Genomic DNA, 16,962 nt, shown 5'->3' with positions numbered 1-16,962 from the left:
CAAAGAATATGCTTGATATAATTTCAATCTCCTTAAATTTGTTGATGCTAGTTATGTGACCCAACATATGGTCTATCCTTGAGAATGGTCCATGTACACTGGAGAAGAATGTAGAGTCTGATATTCTGGGATGAAAGGTTCTGTAAATGTCAATATGTCCATTTGGTCTAGTGTTTTATTTAAGGCTGATATTTCTTTATTGATTTTCTGTTTGGCTGATCTGTTTAGAGCTTTCAGTGGAAAGTTAAGATCCCCAACAATGACTGTGTTTTGATCTGTTTCTTCCTTTAGTTCTGTGAGGAGTTGTTTTAAATATTTTGGTGCTCCCTGGTTGGGGGCATATATTATGTTTTCTTGATGTAGAGTCTCCTTTATCATTATAAAGTGTCCATCTTTGTCTCTCATTATCTTGAAATCTACTTTGTCAGATATAAGTAGCTTTTCTGTAGATGTTATTTACTTGGAGAATCATTTTCCACCTAAAGGGCTCTATTTTTTAAAAAAATAATCTTTATTGTTGAGATTATTACAGATGTCCCCCTTCCCCCCCCCCCCCCCCATAGCTCCCTTCCACCAAGGGCTCTATTTTTAATCACTAAACACATGAGCAGACAAAGCACAAACCTTAAGATAAGGTTTTGGTGGATGGAAAAATCATTTATATCCCCTTCAACAAATCATTAAATTAACACATTGTATGCAGGAAACGTATTTATACGTTCTACCAGTGTAGTAGAGTGCGGGACACGTATTAATACGTTTTTTATAGACTAGCGGTAGAATGCGGGTAACGTATAAATACGTAAACTAAAGTTATCGTAATTTTACTGAACGTTGCCATTTGCGCAGAAAATTAGCAAAAATGGCCCGCGCCACCTGTTAGCACGCGATAAAAACTACCCGCAAACAATGTGTTAAGCAAATGTATTTATTAACTTACTAATGGAATGATGAAGCTTTGTGTCAGCTCCAAGAAATAACGTCGCAGAATAACACTCTGAGCCTCAGAAGGACGTTTCTGTTGTACACCCTTAAAAGAGAAAACAATAAGAACCTACAGTTTGGTATCAGAGAATATAAAATAATAGATATAGAGTTTAACTGATGCATGAAAAAATATACATATATATGGTATCTATATATATAAAAGCCCAGCAACTGGAACGATGAATGACCAAAACAATCGGTGGCTACGATGCACACTGTGGCAGCCAACTGGCCTGATCTGGACTCTGATCACCCCTCTCCTGGCCGGCCTGGACCCCAACACCCCAACTGGGGGCAGGGCCTGAAGGCCAACTGCCTGCAACCCCTCTCCCTGGCAGGCCCTGCCCCCAATCAGCCCCCCTTACCCCCATCGGGGGCAGGGCTGGCTAGCCAACTAATTGCAGCTCCCCCACCCCCCTCCAGCCCAGCCCAATGGGACCCCATTGGGGCAGGCTGGCTGGACCCCAACCATGCATGAATTCGTGCATTGGGCTTCTAGTGTGTGTGTGTGTGTGTGTGTGTGTGTGTGTGTATATAATAAACCTATAACTTCATCTTGAAGTAATTTAATCTGAAATTCATTATACAATATACTGTGAAAAAAATCCTTAGAATAAAACATAAACTATTCACCCCAAACTTAAAAATATCAGTTCACAACAAAGACTGTATTTATTTCCTAATTGCTGTATCAATACTATTTACATTTTCAAAAAAAGGCTAACTATAGTGCATTAGATGCTAAGCTACCTCATGGCACAATCCACTTTTTCACTATAACTTCCAAGTATCTGGCACTAGTTTGTAGCTGCACCTCCCTATTTTAAGCCCATTAATTGCTGCTACTTTAGTCTCCTGATTTTTAGGAAGCATTGGTTCAAAAGAGAGAGCTCATTTTACATTATTATACATAAAGCACACAGTGCCTAGTTATATATTGCATAACTGAATAAGGAAATTTAGTAATATGGGCAAATAATTACCTTCTGTAATTGCTTTATGATCTCTTCATCTCTATTTAGATATGGCTTATAAGAAGTATAAACTCCTAAGAAGTAAAGAAAACAAGGTAAGCAGTTTTTATTTTTTAACAAGTGCCCAATATGCATATATTTTTAAATTAATAAAAGTTAATACCAGGTTTAGAATCCAGAGTCTTTAGGTTCTTCAATTTTTTCACTTTAACCTGCTTAGGAATTTCACCTGAAAGATACATTAGAAAGATTCTTAGAATTATTCAAATTTCACATCACAAAACTGGAATTTTATAAGATTAATAATCTGCTGACTACTCTTAGTTAGGCATATTGTAGCTAATATATTCTTCCTAACATCAATTAATATTCAAAAGTTTGCCCTCGCTGGTTTGGCTCAGTGGCTAGACCATTGGCCCATGGACTGCAGGGTCATGGGTTCAGTTCTAGTCAAGAGCACATACTTCAGTTATAGGCTCGACCCCTGGCACCTGTTGGGGCATGTGCAAAAGGCAACCAATTGATGTGTCTCTCTCACATAAATATTTCTCTCTTTGTCTCTCCCCCTCCCTTCTACTCTCTTTAAAAAAAATCAATGGAAAAAATATCCTCAGGTAAGAATTAATAACAACAAAATATATATATTCAAGAGTTTATTACTGGTACTTTAAAACTGGCTAAAAACAATACTGGATTATTACAGCATTACAGAAACAATTTGTGTAAATTACATATAATAGGTACTTGATCTTTCATTAATATCTATCATTACTTAAAATGTTCCCTTTTTGTCATTCAACTTGTAATTGTAAATATTTGTATGAAGTACATAATATTGAAAATTCACTTTATTTTTTGCACTGATTGTACCTTTATTATTTATGTGCCAAATACACATAAAATACCCTTTAAGAGTAAATGGAATTAAAATAACTCCTAAATTAGAATGCAAAAGTATTTAAAGGTTCCCCCACCTCCCACCCCAACACACACACCTCTGCTTTTGCATTGCAGGAACTTACACTGCCACCAGGTGGTGATAGCGTATGCCACAACCCCAGGTCTGATTCACAGGTGAACAGGACTCCTGAGCAGGGCTGCTGTGAACTAACTACTCCTGCAGCATATGCAGAGGGGTTCTAGTCTTGAGGTCTAGAGAAGCTACAATCTAAAGCACCTTTTAACTGGCAAAAAAATACCTCAAGATAAACACTTAAAAGTGTCATATGCATATGAAATATAACAGGCTTTCTTTCTCTTTTCCTTTCCCTAGCCTTTCCTTCCCCACCCCCCCTCAACCCCCCGACTTAGTCCTAGGTCTTTTAAATTGGCAACTTCACCTGCCTGAAGAGATTTCTCAGATCAGCAAGAATATTAGCTGGCAAGATATCATAACAAAATGAAAAATTCAGGAATGTCCAGTGAGGAATGTCAGAGGTACCATTAAGTTATCTAAAATTATAAAACTTCCAACCTCAGAATTCATGTATTCACTTAAAAACACCTTTAAAACAGCTACCCTGGCTCCTTCCACCATCTTGGAGCTGGTGGAGACCTGCTGGGAACCGGACTTCTAAAACAACAAGTATGTCTGGAAGGCTGTGGTCCAAGGCCATTACTGCTGGATATAAGCAGGCTCTCTGGAACCAGAGAGAGCATACTGTTTTCTTAAAATTAAAGGTTTTATGCTCAAAATGAAACTGAATTCTATCTAGGCAAGAGATATGTTTTTACATGTACAAAACCAAGAACAACATAGTGACTCCTGGTGGCAAACTGAGTAATCTGGGGAAAGGTAACTCGGGCTTATGGAAATAGTGGCATGGTTCGTGCCTAATTTGGAAGCAATCTTCTTGCTAAGGCCACTGGACACAGAATTTATGTAATGCTGTACTCCTTGAGGATTTAAATCTATTGAGAAGAAACAAGTAAAAGTGGATTTGTTATCTTATTAAAAAAAAAAAGCCACCATGAGCAAGGTATATATATCTTATTTCTTAAGGAAAGCACACCTTTTGATTACTTCTTTAATCAATACCAGCATCACAGAAATGTATAATACTTAGTCAAGTGTTGGAAATCCCTTTTTAATTGGGCTATTTACAAAATTAGCTCGTTTTTGAGGTTTCATTTAGCTATAATTCATTCCATGTTTATAACACTAAGTGTGTTTTTTGGTAGGAAGAATGATGGGTTATACCTGCATATTTTAGTGAGAAGTTATGCTCTTCTCCAAAGGCCCTTATTCAGGTTGCCTCAAAGACGACTGCCATCAACATAATTAAAAAGTAACCAAAAAGTAAAAACAAAGGGGAAGAAATAAATCTGCACAGCCACATTATACACTAAAAAGCAGAACACCAAGTTTATACTTTACCTGCTGGCTTAAGGTCTCCTATTCGAATAATGTGTGGCCAGTGCTGAAGTGTTTTTGCAAAAAAGGGGTTGGTTACTCCTAATATGACTGAGGGCCTACATAAAAACAAAACAAAAATGAGGTGAGAGAAAGATGAATGTTCCATCAGTGAAGAATAGTTTACAATTTCTTTTGAGTGAACCATAAATAGATTATGTTTTCCTTCATTCAATGTATTCCATATAAACTATATACCAGACACCATGTTTAGCACTAAGCATATAAAAATGAAAAGACATAGTCCTTCTAAAGCACACAGTTAAAAGGGATACATACTGAATTATGATGCCAGAAATGAAAAAAAAAACAGTGAAAGTGGTATAAAATGTACAATAATTACAAAGGAGACACTATGTCTACCATGGGATCAAAGAGATGACATTTGCACAAAGATATGAAAGATGAATAAGAGTTCTTTGCCAAATAGGTAAGAGTGGTAAAGGTGATGCAGGAGAATGAATAGTATGTGCAAAGCAATGAAGTGAGATCATGATCTGTTTGTGGAACTACAAATAGTTCAGCATTTCTAGAGCACAAAGTACAAATAAAAGTAGTTGGGCAGATGCTGGCAAGATCATTAAGTACCAAGTTAATATGCTAAGAAGTTTAGATGTTATCTTGTAGGCAAATGAAAGCTTCTAGAAAACTGAGTAGAGCAATGCCACATGAATGAAAATGTACTTATTAGAAAGGCTACTCTACGGAAAATTTAGAAGATATCCTATAAGGAGGGGAGGAGGTTTGAGAAAAAGCAACAGCTCATATGAAAAGAGACAGGAGGACTGGGAAGAGAGCTTTGGAAAGATTAGGACAGTGATGGCGAACCTTTTGAGCTCGGCGTGTCAGCATTTTGAAAAACCCTAACTTAACTCTGGTGCTGTGTCACATATAGAAATTTTTTGATATTTGCAACCATAGAAAAACAAAGATTTATATTTTTGATATCTATTTTATATACTTAAATGCCATTTAACAAAGAAAAATCAACCAAAAAAATGAGTTCGCGTGTCACCTCTGATACGCGTGTCATAGGTTCGCCATCACTGGATTAGGGTGTTGAATTGACAGAATTCAATGGATTAGATTCAAAATCTAAATCATTAGATTCAAAATCTAAATTGTCGTAAATTTCTTCTTAATAGGGTGCACATCAAGTGTGCACCCTATTAAGAAGAAATTTACGACAATTTAGATTTTGATAACTAAGCAAAGAGTAGCAGCATTCATGAAAATACTAAGAGGCTTGGAATGGGGGGGGGGGGGACAAAAAGAATTAAGTTTGAACATGTTTTGTTTTAGGTGACATTAGATGTCCAAGTAGCAAATGTGGTTAAAAAAAAATAAATAAATTTGGATATATAGGTCTGGACCTTATAAAGATTTTGACTAGGAAGATAAACTTCAGTCACCAGTATATAGGTGTTAACAGAAGTCATGAGTACAGATAAGATTGTACAGAAAGAATTATCAGTATGAAATCAGAATCAAGAACTCAACACTGAAGAATATCAACATCTAAGGGGTTGGCAGAGAAAGAAAAGTCTGCACAGGAGAGTGAGATGTACCACCAGCCAGCCAGGTAAGAGTGGTATCAAGGATTAAAATATTTTCAAGGTCAACAGCTTAAATGTTATAAGAAAGGGAAAATGGGGCAATATAGTACCCACTGGGTCAAGCAGTGAGAAGGGCCTTACTGACTTGGGCAAGAACAACTTCAGTTGAGATGGAGAAATCAACATGCAATGAACTGAGAAGCAGCCAGGAAACCAAGAAAAGGAGATAGTAAATAGAGGTTTTTATTGTTATTCTAGAAACTTAGCTAGGAAAAGAAGATGAGTAATAGAGCAGGAGCTAAAAGGGAAAGCATAAGATAATTTTTCCCCTTTTACAGACTAGGAAGAACTTTCATGTTTATATGCAAATTCAATGAAGAGGAAGAAGAAAAAGGAAATTATAGAGCAAGAAGAGATAACTGATACTACCACAGGTCCTGAAGTATGAAAAGAAAATAGAACTGACAGTACAGTTGGGATGGCTATTAATGACAATATAGCTCCCACTAATAAAATGAATCATTCAAAGAAAGTAAGATGCTGACTCTGGAAACGTGAACCAGCAGCTCCTTAAACCTTACTTTACAAAATCAATCTGCCAATAAGTTCAAAATTTAAATTATTACCAAAAATGATTCTGCAGTTTATAAAGGTAGTAATTGGTTAATAAAAGTTGATCGGTTTACTTACGGGGCTTGGGTACGAGTAGTGTATTCTTTGAATTCACTATCATGAATAGTGAAATAAGGTCGGAAATCACTGAAGTACTTCAATGGAGAAATACAGCTGTGGCGCGAGGACATGTAAAACAAAGGACACAGAAATTAAAGGCCCTGCGCAATAAGCATAAAACATCCACATCCACAGTATACCCCTAATGGGATAATGTATCTATTTCAATAAACGGCAAACTCATTTCAGGAAACTAGAAATCAAATGGAAATACATAATGTGAAAGGGTATATTGAAAGAACATTGGACTTGGGACAGAAAATAAGGTGAAATTCTGATTCTGTCAGATGCCTTTTACTGACACTGACCATTCACATGCCTAATATTTTTCAGGTGTCAACTTTGTGTATGTCAGGGATTTTTCAACCTTTTTCATCTCATGCACACATAAACTAATTACTAAAATTCCATGGCACACCAAAAAATATATTTTTGCTGCTCTGACAAAAATAAAAAGGTACATATTTTTTTCAAGTTATAAGAGAAAGCTTACTTAGAAAGTTACAGAGGTAACAGAAGCGAGCCAGCTGGGCTGCATAGGCTCAGAAAACAAGTTACAGAGGCAAAAGAAGGGACCTTGAAGGTTAGGAGAGGGAAAGGCAAAGGTAACGCACCTGGGGGGAAGGGGAGAGGAATGGGTGGGCGTGCTCCTGAAAGGAAGAGCACTGATGTAATTTTGATTCATTCACACCGAAAGGCTATAGGTGTGTTGGCTGTTGTCATTTTTTAATTTGACAATCTAAGGGTAAAGCGGTCAGTGCCCCTGACTAAACAGTCAGGTATTGCCTGTTTTGGCACACGGGTTGGAAATCACTGGTGTAAGTAAATGAATGTGCTTGTTGCTCAGAAAAACAAGAACATGGTTCCAGCCTTCATGAAGCCTGATTAATTTTCTCATCCATAAATTGGTGCTATAATGAGCACTAACTTCTTTGTGTGGATCAATGCAATGAGTGTACAAGCAAATAACAGATGGGAAAGTGCTGCAACGATCACCATTATGAACGAATGTACTCACTTAACAAGTGCCAATACAGTCTCCGAAGACTCTGAAGGTGATGGTGCCATGACCACAAGGGGCTCCCCCAACAGCACCAGTTCCCAAAGCATCTGACTATGAAAGAAAACTGGGAAGAAACACCTGAAAGGTGTTTACATAGTAGGAACATTGTTATTTATCCAACTTGTTAAGCTCCCATGTAATCATTCTAAACACTTCACATGGAGTCCTGGCTGGTGTGGCTCGGTTGGTTGGTGTGTCCCTGCACCGAAAGGTTGCCAATTTGATTGGGTTGCGGGCTAGATTGGGCACATGCTTGGGTTGCAGGTTAGATCCCCAGTAGTGGGCATGCAGGAGGCAGCTGATCAATATTAGGCTCTCACATCAATGTTTCACTTTCTCTACCCTCTCCCTTTCTCTCTCTCTCAAAATAAAATCAATCAAATCTTTAAAAAAAAGGCCCAATTTTTATAGTTTTTCCTTTTCCAGAATATTATATAAATGGAATCATTCAGTAAGTAGCTCTTTATACTAAATCTAGCCCATTTCAGTAAATATAATGCTTCTGAAAGTCATCCATAATCTATCAATAGTTCATCCTTAATCGCTGGGTAGTATTCCATGCACATATCTCATTTTGTTTATCCATTTACCAGTTGATGGACATTTGCATTATTTCCAGTGTTAGGGTGGTATGTAAAGCTGCTATAAACACGTGCATATAGGTCTTTGTGTAGGTATGTTTTCATTTTTATTGCATAAATTCCTAAAAGTAGGGTTACTGGGCTGTGCCAGGTCCAGTACATAAAACAAATCTAGCATATAAAACTAATAATCTTTGAAGCAGTATGCCATGCAAGTCACACACACACACACAAAACCCATATACACATAAAAAAAAAGCAAACCAAAACTCACTGTCTTTCACATGACTTCTGATTATATGTATTAATATTTAGTAATTGCTCATTTATAACAATGGTTTCTCAAGCTAAGCTCCACATGAGAACCACCAGGAGCTGGAACTTGGGCACCATTTCAAAAATTCTTACTTAGCTGCTCTGTGTAAAGTACATTGGTACTTTTTCCTTCTTTCTTTTTTAAGTGCTAGATTATCTGCACTTAATTTTTAGTTTTTCATTTTAAAAAGTTTCAAACATACAGAGAAATAAAGATAATAATGTAAGAACTCCCTTATATATATCATCTAGTGTTAACAATATTTTGCTATTTTTGCTTCATTTACTTTTTCTTATTGAAGTACTTTAAAATAAAACACAAACCTCAGGACATTTCACCTCAAAATATTTAAAAGTGCATCTCTAAAAAAATAAGTGCATTTAAAAAAATTTAATCCTCACTGTGGGATATGTTTGAGTTTAGAGGGGGGGGGGGAGGAAAGAAAGTGAGAAACATTGATCGGTTGCCTCCTGTACATGCCCCAAATGGGGATCAAACCCCGCAACCTAGATATGCGCTCTGACCAGGAATCCAACCCACAACCTTTTGGTGTAAGGATGATGCTCCAACCAACTGAGCCACACAGGCCAGGGAATGAGTGCATTTTTTTTTATATCATTACAATACCAAAGCTTGTAACATGCAGTCAAGGTGAAGCATAATGATTATTTTCCAGTATTTTTCTACATTTCATATACAAACATTCATTTTCTAAAGAAATTTAACATCAAAAAGCAAAAGCAGTTAAAATTTTTTACTCTATACCTGAAAAGATCCACTTCATGAACAGTAGATAAAACAACAGATATGTGTGTGTCTGCCTAAGAGATAGAAAAGAAAGAGATGTCATTAAAATGTACAGAAATTGATTTTTTAAATATACCTATTTATCTTATGATCAAAAAACATATTGCCCTGTCTATCTTTTAAGATTCTCTTCCTCTAGGGAAAGCTACAGAAAATGGGTCTGACCCATCTCCCCTAAACAGCAGAAGATCAAGGAAACATTACATGGTTAAAGCATTAATTTAATAGCCAGATGAATTCACGACTGTATGAAATACTACCATAATACTATATGATATATATAACAGACAAAATTAGCTTTCCTACTGCTCTACATTTTTATTCAATTCAAAGAACAATGGAAGTGCTAATATACTAGTCAAAATGTCTCAGATGAAAAAATTCAACTCCACCCTAGAACAGATGTAGCTTTGAGGAAAATGAAAGGCAATCATAACTACAGAATCCTTTTGCTTGAGTTTGCTAATACCAGAAGTCTGCTGACCACTCTATAAGAGGCTTTTTAGAATTAAATCTTGCTGAAAAAAATATTTACTTTCCCCTTGTCCTCAAATTACAGTATAAATTCTGAGTTCTCAACAGTATCTACCAGAGAAAGAACAAGAAAAATATCTGAGAAATATTAGGAAGTTTACTATCAATTAATTAACATATTATTTAATAGGATATTTCAGTACTATTCAGAATTGTATCATAAACCCAAGACTGCATTTGCTAGTTTAAAATGCCAGTTAAAGAGACTCTCTGTGCTGGTTTATTCTACCACAGTACCACACTACCTGCACTATTTGAGTTGTCCCAGGTTTGTCATGACATGTGGGAATCCGTACCTTAAAGAGAAAGAAGAAATTAACTTTGGTAACAAAAGAATGTCCTTTATATAATTTGCCAGTCCCACCACAGAGGGATCAGAAATGCTCTATCCTGCTGCTAAAAAGGATACACTTAGCACTACCTAAAAAGCCATAAAAACAAAGTATTTATGTCAGATTAAAAAACTGAGGTCATATTTATTTTCAGTCACAGCAAAAGGTAAATGCACCAAGGTCTCCATATTCCCTTACACACAGAAATCACTAAACCAATGAGAAGCAAATGTGCTGAAAAACAGAAAAGGGACATCAACTTCATACCGCTTCCAGTTTATTGTTCCAATCTTTGCTTCATTAATATACACACACCCAAACACACCCTTCCAAGCTTGCCAAACTATGGGATAAATCCCACAGGAAACCATGAAAACTCTCAACCCAGGACTACAAGTACTACTTTTGATGATTTCCCAGGGAAAAAAACAAAACACAGAAAAGAACACATTTAAGAGAGCATTGCCAAAAATAAATCCAACAAGAAAATTAAATGCAAAAGCACTTAGAGCCCACTCATACAAAGCCTGAGAGCAAAATGCGAATTTATTTTAGAAAATGAAGGAAAGAAAATTTAATGGAGAACAATACCCTAGGATGGACATGTCTGGTCTGACATTACGTATTAAGAAGATCATTTAAGACTAAAAAACAATGGCTTTCCTAATTTCTTTTAATTTTTAGTAATTCATACTTGATCCAAGTATGTTGCAATACCACCCATCTCTGGAGAGCCATAAAGTAGAATTCTTGGTGGCATTTACATGCACATGTATTATATAAAAACTAGAGGCTCGGTGCATGAATTAGTGCACTGGTAGGGTCCCTCAGCCTGGCCTGTGCCTTCTCACAATCCAGGATCCCTCAGGGGACTGTCAGACTGCTGGTTTCGGCCCAGTCCCCGCAGGTAAGGCTGAGGGACCCCACCAGTGCACGAATCCATGCACTGGGCCTCTAGTATGCATATATAAGATCTTTGGTTAATCTCTTCCTGCCTTCCCCCCTCTCCTTCCCTCTGAGATTCATCAGTCTGCTCCATGTTTCCATGCCTGTGCATTGAGCGTCTGCCCTCTGGTGGTCAGTGTGCGTCATAGCTACCGGTCAAATGGTCGCTTAGGCCTTTATATACATAGATATATATAGATGACCCCCCCCCCTCATGCAAACTTTACAGGAAGGTGGGACTGGTGCCCCTGGAGTTGTGTGACTAATGGTTTTGTGCAGCAGGGTGAACTGGTATATCTGTAACTCCTCACATAAAATAAAATAATAAAATAAAAAAACAAGTGAAGGCAATAACAAGATTGGATGTTATTAGAAAGTTAAAAAGCAAAACTTGTGTATGAACGCTTACAGATTTTTTAAAAAGGAGACAAATGAAATATAAGTTATTACCTTCATTACCACCCCCATAATAGGCAGGTATAATGTTTTCCCTGGCACTGGGGCAGGCCATCGATCAACATCATTACAAGCTGTAAAAACATAATAAAATTCTTCCTTAGTATAAATGGAAATATTAAAATATGAAAAATAGCATATTAGATTTTAGAACTCTACTTTCTATAGGGCAGGACAAATATACTGGGAAGGTTGGAAAAGAGGTTAAAAAAAATAAAAGCAGTGAAAATATCTTACATTTCACCAGAAATACACCTCTGCTAGGATAAAATTGGTTAATATATTTTTTAAAGCAACCAAATAATAGGTTTTAAGGAGTTTTTCTATTCATTTATTACTACTAAAATTAGCTACAAAAGCACACCACTTGGCAGAGGCCTTCTCTCTGTATCAAGCGACATAAGGATTTCTGTTTAACCGTACTAAGTATCAGAAATGTCAACTCAATATTTGTTTATTATTGTCCTATGGTGCAAATGGAGATAATAAATGATACAGTTTTTCGTGTTTCTAGGTAAAGATGCCAGAAGAGTAGTTTTACATCTCTCTCCCACCATAAAATTCTTAACTAAATTTTTAAAAGGTCAACTTCATTATTATCAGACCGTTTCCAGTAAAATTTTTAAAACTCCTTCATAAAGCTACTTAAGTCACACAATGTTTAACTTACCTGCTTCCAAATAAGGTTTGCTCTTTTCAAAATACTCTGGTGCTATCTGTTTGAGTACAGTGTGAAAAAAATGAATATAAGGTAGTTTGCTGATCAAAACCAAGGACTGGAGGGAAAAAAGAAACAAGGTGTTGTTTTTTTTAATTTTCTAATGATTATAATTTAAGTTTGTCATTTCTTATATTAGCAATTACTAACAATCTAAATTCAGCAAAAAGTGTGGATTTTGAAATAAAAAGGTTTTTACAGTATATGGTTAAAAGGAAACATAAAACTATAATTGCAGAATACAAGAAGTTTTAACCTTAATACTACACTTTAAGAACATAAAAAGCATACTGACAGATTTTCCTTCTTTCCAGGAAAAAGAATTTCCTGTAAACAGACTAACATCATGGATAATTTCTAAAGGCTAGCTATTACTATCATTATCAAAACAATATCAGGAATTAGCTAGATAAATTATTCCTAATAAGGAAAGAGCAAATTGTGATGCTTTTTCAAACTAAGACCTGTAACTGTTATTATTTTATTTTTTATTGAATTCATTGGGATGACATTGGTTAATCAAATTAAGTGAGTTTCAGGGATACAATTCCATAAACACATCATCTGTATATTGTATTGTGTGCTCACCACCCCAAGTTTCCTTCCATTACCACTTATTCACCCTTATCCTCTCCTATCTCCCAATATTTTAGAGTTCAATGGTCATAGCCACATACTTAGAAATTGTGGCTTTACAGTTTAATCACTAGATACAGATCATGTTGATCTTATTTTTTAAATCTATTTTTCTTTAAATTTATTTTTTACTTTTCAGTCCAGCATCAATTACTGGTCAGGGCATACTCCGGTTACAAAAGGTAAAGGTGTGTTTCATTAGTTGGGACTGACTTGAAATCAACTAATTTTTTTTTTTAAAGAAAGTAAAAGATTGTACATTTACAGTAAAAACTATGCCTAGATGTTGCTAAAGTATATTTACTGACTCTTCAAAAAAGTACTAGTTGTAACTGTATTATAATCTGTTTATTCTTTCCCTTATTCTAAAATGTAAAAATTAAGTAGATTCTGCCCTGACTGGGTGGCTCAATTGGCTGGGGGTCATCCCGTGCACCTGGAGGTTGCCAGTCACGGGCACATGCCCAGGTTACAGCTTGATCCCCCATAGAGGGGCTTACAGGAGGAAGCTGATCAATATTGTGCTCTCACATCGATGTTTCTCTCTCTCCCTTTCCCTTCCTATCTCTAAAAAAATCAAAAACCTATTTTTAAAAACTAAGCAGATTCTTCTGGCTTTTGACAGTTTCATAAAAAACTGTAAGTTATTGTCATGAATATACTACAGAGGCAGCAGAAAGGTAAAATTTAGTAGCAGATAAAAATCTAGGAACAGATGTTTATAACCTAAAAAAACACAAAGATAAAATATAAATTCTAGTAAGTTTAAAAGTAAAATATCAAAGACTTTAAAGACTATTCATTCTGATAGTTTCTATCTTTCTAACCATATTATAAAAATATTTTTTCTATTATAGTGTATCTGAAAATTACCTTTTGAAAATAGCCTCTTTTTAGAGTTTTGTCTCGAACTTGTCGGAAATACACATATCCATAAAAATAAGCAGGATCCTTCTATGAAAGAAGTGACAAATGAAAAATATAATTATGTGTAGCCATCCTTTATTATTAACATTAAGTTCCTTTATAAACCCAAATGGAGTCATGAAGTATACACAGAGGTAGTTATGCTTTTCCACCAACACAAACAATAATCATGACAGTAACAGCCAGATAAAAACCTAACTTGCCCAAAGATGAAATAATCATTAATAAAGTCATATTTCCCCCTGTAACTTACTCTGTTTATGTTCTTTATTCATAGCTGTACTAGTTAAAGGGAGTTATGAACAATTAAATTGTTTTTCCCCAATGCTTTGTATAATTTTTTAAATCCTGCCTATACTTTTGCATTAGGGGACAGTCTTAGTAAAATGAAGTGTCCTAATGTAAAATTTCGAGAGAGAAACAAAAGGAGTTAAATGCCAACTTGAATCTTATGTAGCCAGTAATGTTTTTACCCAATAATGAAATATTGGAATATTTATCAACATACAATTTGAAAGGTAATTACATTCCAAAAAACTTGTTTTAACATCCTAATGGAATACATTTTGGCCTGGTTCCTCATTTGATATTTTTAAACAAATGCTTATCGACCGACAACCTACTCTGAACAAGGCATTGTGTTAGAGAAGATAGAAAGATGCATCAGAAACAGTTCCTAAAGGAGATCACAATCTAAGAGGAATAAGAAAAGTACAAAAATGACCATAATGGAATAGGAGGGCAGGTACAAAGCACTAAGTGTTACAAAGAGGTTAAGGGGGAAGAGATTATCTCTGTCTATGTAGATCAGTAAAGATTTCATGGAGACATCTAGTTTTGAATTGGGCAATGAAGGATGGATATGTTTAAACAAAGACAAAGACATTCCAGGTTTAGGAGTTTCAGCAAAAAAGACACAGAAAAATACAAGCTATCCCAGAAAAAAAGCAAGATAAAAGTAGTTTATTTAGGCTAAAATATGGCACATGTATAGGAAGGGTAAAAAGTTGGAAACTGGAAAGGTAAAGGCCTTATTTTGGAAGGCCCAGAAAGTGAGCACAAGGAAACAGTACTATCATTAGCTCTTTGTTCATTAAACAATGCGTAGTCATTTTAGATTTTACTTGTTTTTAGATAATACATATGTACATTTTAGCTCGGAACACTGTGCAAGATATATTGCGTTGGAATATCTTTGGGCAAGTTTCATATCCTCAATAACACTTAATTCCCACATCTGCAAAAGGAATGCTCTCAGAACACTACAGAGATTAATGAGATAATACATGCTTATTGATACAGTGAACCTAGAACATAAAAAGGTCTAATAAATGTAATGATTATTATCATCAATTGAAAGAATATGTTAATAGTGGAAGCAAAAGGTCATGGAAAGGAACAGATGGCTATAAGAGACATTTCTTTGGCTAACTGGGAGAGGGTTCCTGTCCTTAGTGAAACCAGTTAGGTATACTGTAAATGCTGATCGTAAGCAAACTAAAGTTCATATTGGATGTGCTGATAGCACATATAGATGGAAATGTTCCTCACACAGTTAGAAATGTAAGTGTGGGTACAAAACAGAAATGTATGCTCTGGAATAATCGGAATTATTAAAATTATTTTTAATAAATAATAATTTAAAAATAAAGCTCATTAAAAAAATCAAAAAGAGAATTCTAATTCTATCTTAAAGAAGGTAGGGATTAATTACCACAGGGAATCTTCGACTCTGGGTGATATTTACTGGTATAATACTACCCTATCTCCACATCTAAACAAGGAGTTATTTCCCAGCCGGTGTTGCTCAGTGGTTGAATGTCAACCTTTAAACCAGGAGGTCACAGTTCGATTCCTGGTTAGGGCACATGTCTGGGTTGTGGGCTCAATCCCCAGTGTGGAGTGTGCAGGAGGTAGCCAATCAATGATTCTCTCTCATCTCTGATGTATCTCCTTCTCTCTCTCTCTCCCCCTTCCTAAAATCAGTAAGAATAAAACTTTAAAAAAAAAATTTAAACAAGGAGTTATTGCCCAGGCAGGGTGGCTCAGTTGGTTGGAGTGTCATCCCATGCACCAAAAAGGATGCAGGTTTGATTCCTGGTCAGCACATATACCTACATTGTGGGTGCAATCAATCCCTAGTTGGGGCCAATATGGGAAACAACTGATCGACGTTTCTCTCTCACATCAGTTTCTCTCTCTTTCCTTCCTCTCTCTAAAATGAATGAACATATCCTCGAGTGAGGATTAAATATAATAAAATAAACAAGGAGTTATTAACAAATGAAAGAAAATTACTTCAGCATTCTAATCAATTTCTCTAACTCCCAATGGGCATTACATCTCAAGAACAGTAACTTTATAAAGTCTCCTTCACTCACATATTGAATCTATATGAATCAGATTTAGGAAATTCAGCAGTGTGATACAGTAACAGAACAAAAGCAAAATGTTTCTGAATGCTATAAGAAGTAACTGAGTTTTAAAGTTTCCTCTCACATAGACATTCTTTTATTACTACTTTTCCAACCTTTAAGTAAACTGGTAAATCTTTGTCAAATTGATCCAGGAAACAATGCAGTGACACCCTCCTCCCAGAAGACTGTCGAAATCTAAAACAGAACTGGGTATCTCCAAGACAACCTAATGAAAACAAAAATGAAATAAATTTAGGATAGCACAGTATAACACTTACTTATCCAGTTTCATTAAATGTTAGAGTGGCAAAGGTCCTAGCATCATTTAAATCTATTCCATCATGTTTTAGAGAAGAAAAAAGAGATCCTGACAGTTCAAGTGACTTGCTCAACACTATCTTTACTGGTTAGAGGCAAAGTCATTAGTAAAACATGCATCCTAAGTCCTGCATTATTTTTCCTGCATTATTTTTCCATTTTTCCCATGTAATTAAAATTACTTAAAATTGTTTGCATGTAATGCAGACTCACAAGTATAATAATGAGCAAAAGAAGCCAAATACAAAAT

The 16,962-nt window shown here is 35.7% G+C and overlaps 2 protein-coding genes across 2 annotated transcripts in view; one reads left to right on the top strand and one right to left on the bottom strand.

Annotated features, from left to right (window-relative positions):
• The window catches only part of DENND6A (DENN domain containing 6A), a gene marked incomplete at its 5' end in the record, with an annotated part of 48,388 nt that overhangs the window by 10,320 nt on the left and 21,106 nt on the right, over nt 1–16,962 (bottom strand). The window contains 12 exons of the mRNA XM_081105956.1: nt 941–1,030; nt 1,971–2,035; nt 2,125–2,190; nt 4,339–4,433; nt 6,621–6,716; nt 7,681–7,803; nt 9,388–9,443; nt 10,209–10,259; nt 11,691–11,770; nt 12,367–12,472; nt 13,924–14,004; nt 16,508–16,620. Coding sequence (XP_080962082.1) covers nt 941–1,030; nt 1,971–2,035; nt 2,125–2,190; nt 4,339–4,433; nt 6,621–6,716; nt 7,681–7,803; nt 9,388–9,443; nt 10,209–10,259; nt 11,691–11,770; nt 12,367–12,472; nt 13,924–14,004; nt 16,508–16,620 — 1,022 coding nt within the window. The remainder of the gene's footprint in view (nt 1–940; nt 1,031–1,970; nt 2,036–2,124; nt 2,191–4,338; nt 4,434–6,620; nt 6,717–7,680; nt 7,804–9,387; nt 9,444–10,208; nt 10,260–11,690; nt 11,771–12,366; nt 12,473–13,923; nt 14,005–16,507; nt 16,621–16,962) is intronic.
• The window catches only part of PDE12 (phosphodiesterase 12), a 90,379-nt gene that overhangs the window by 71,146 nt on the left and 2,271 nt on the right, over nt 1–16,962 (top strand). The window contains exon 3 of the mRNA XM_081105958.1: nt 2,010–2,056. Coding sequence (XP_080962084.1) covers nt 2,010–2,056 — 47 coding nt within the window. The remainder of the gene's footprint in view (nt 1–2,009; nt 2,057–16,962) is intronic.

This window comes from Myotis nattereri, assembly GCF_964212035.1.
Source record: "Myotis nattereri genome assembly, chromosome: 14".
NCBI lineage: Eukaryota > Metazoa > Chordata > Mammalia > Chiroptera > Vespertilionidae > Myotis > Myotis nattereri.
This window is presented reverse-complemented; position numbering and strand designations above follow the sequence as displayed.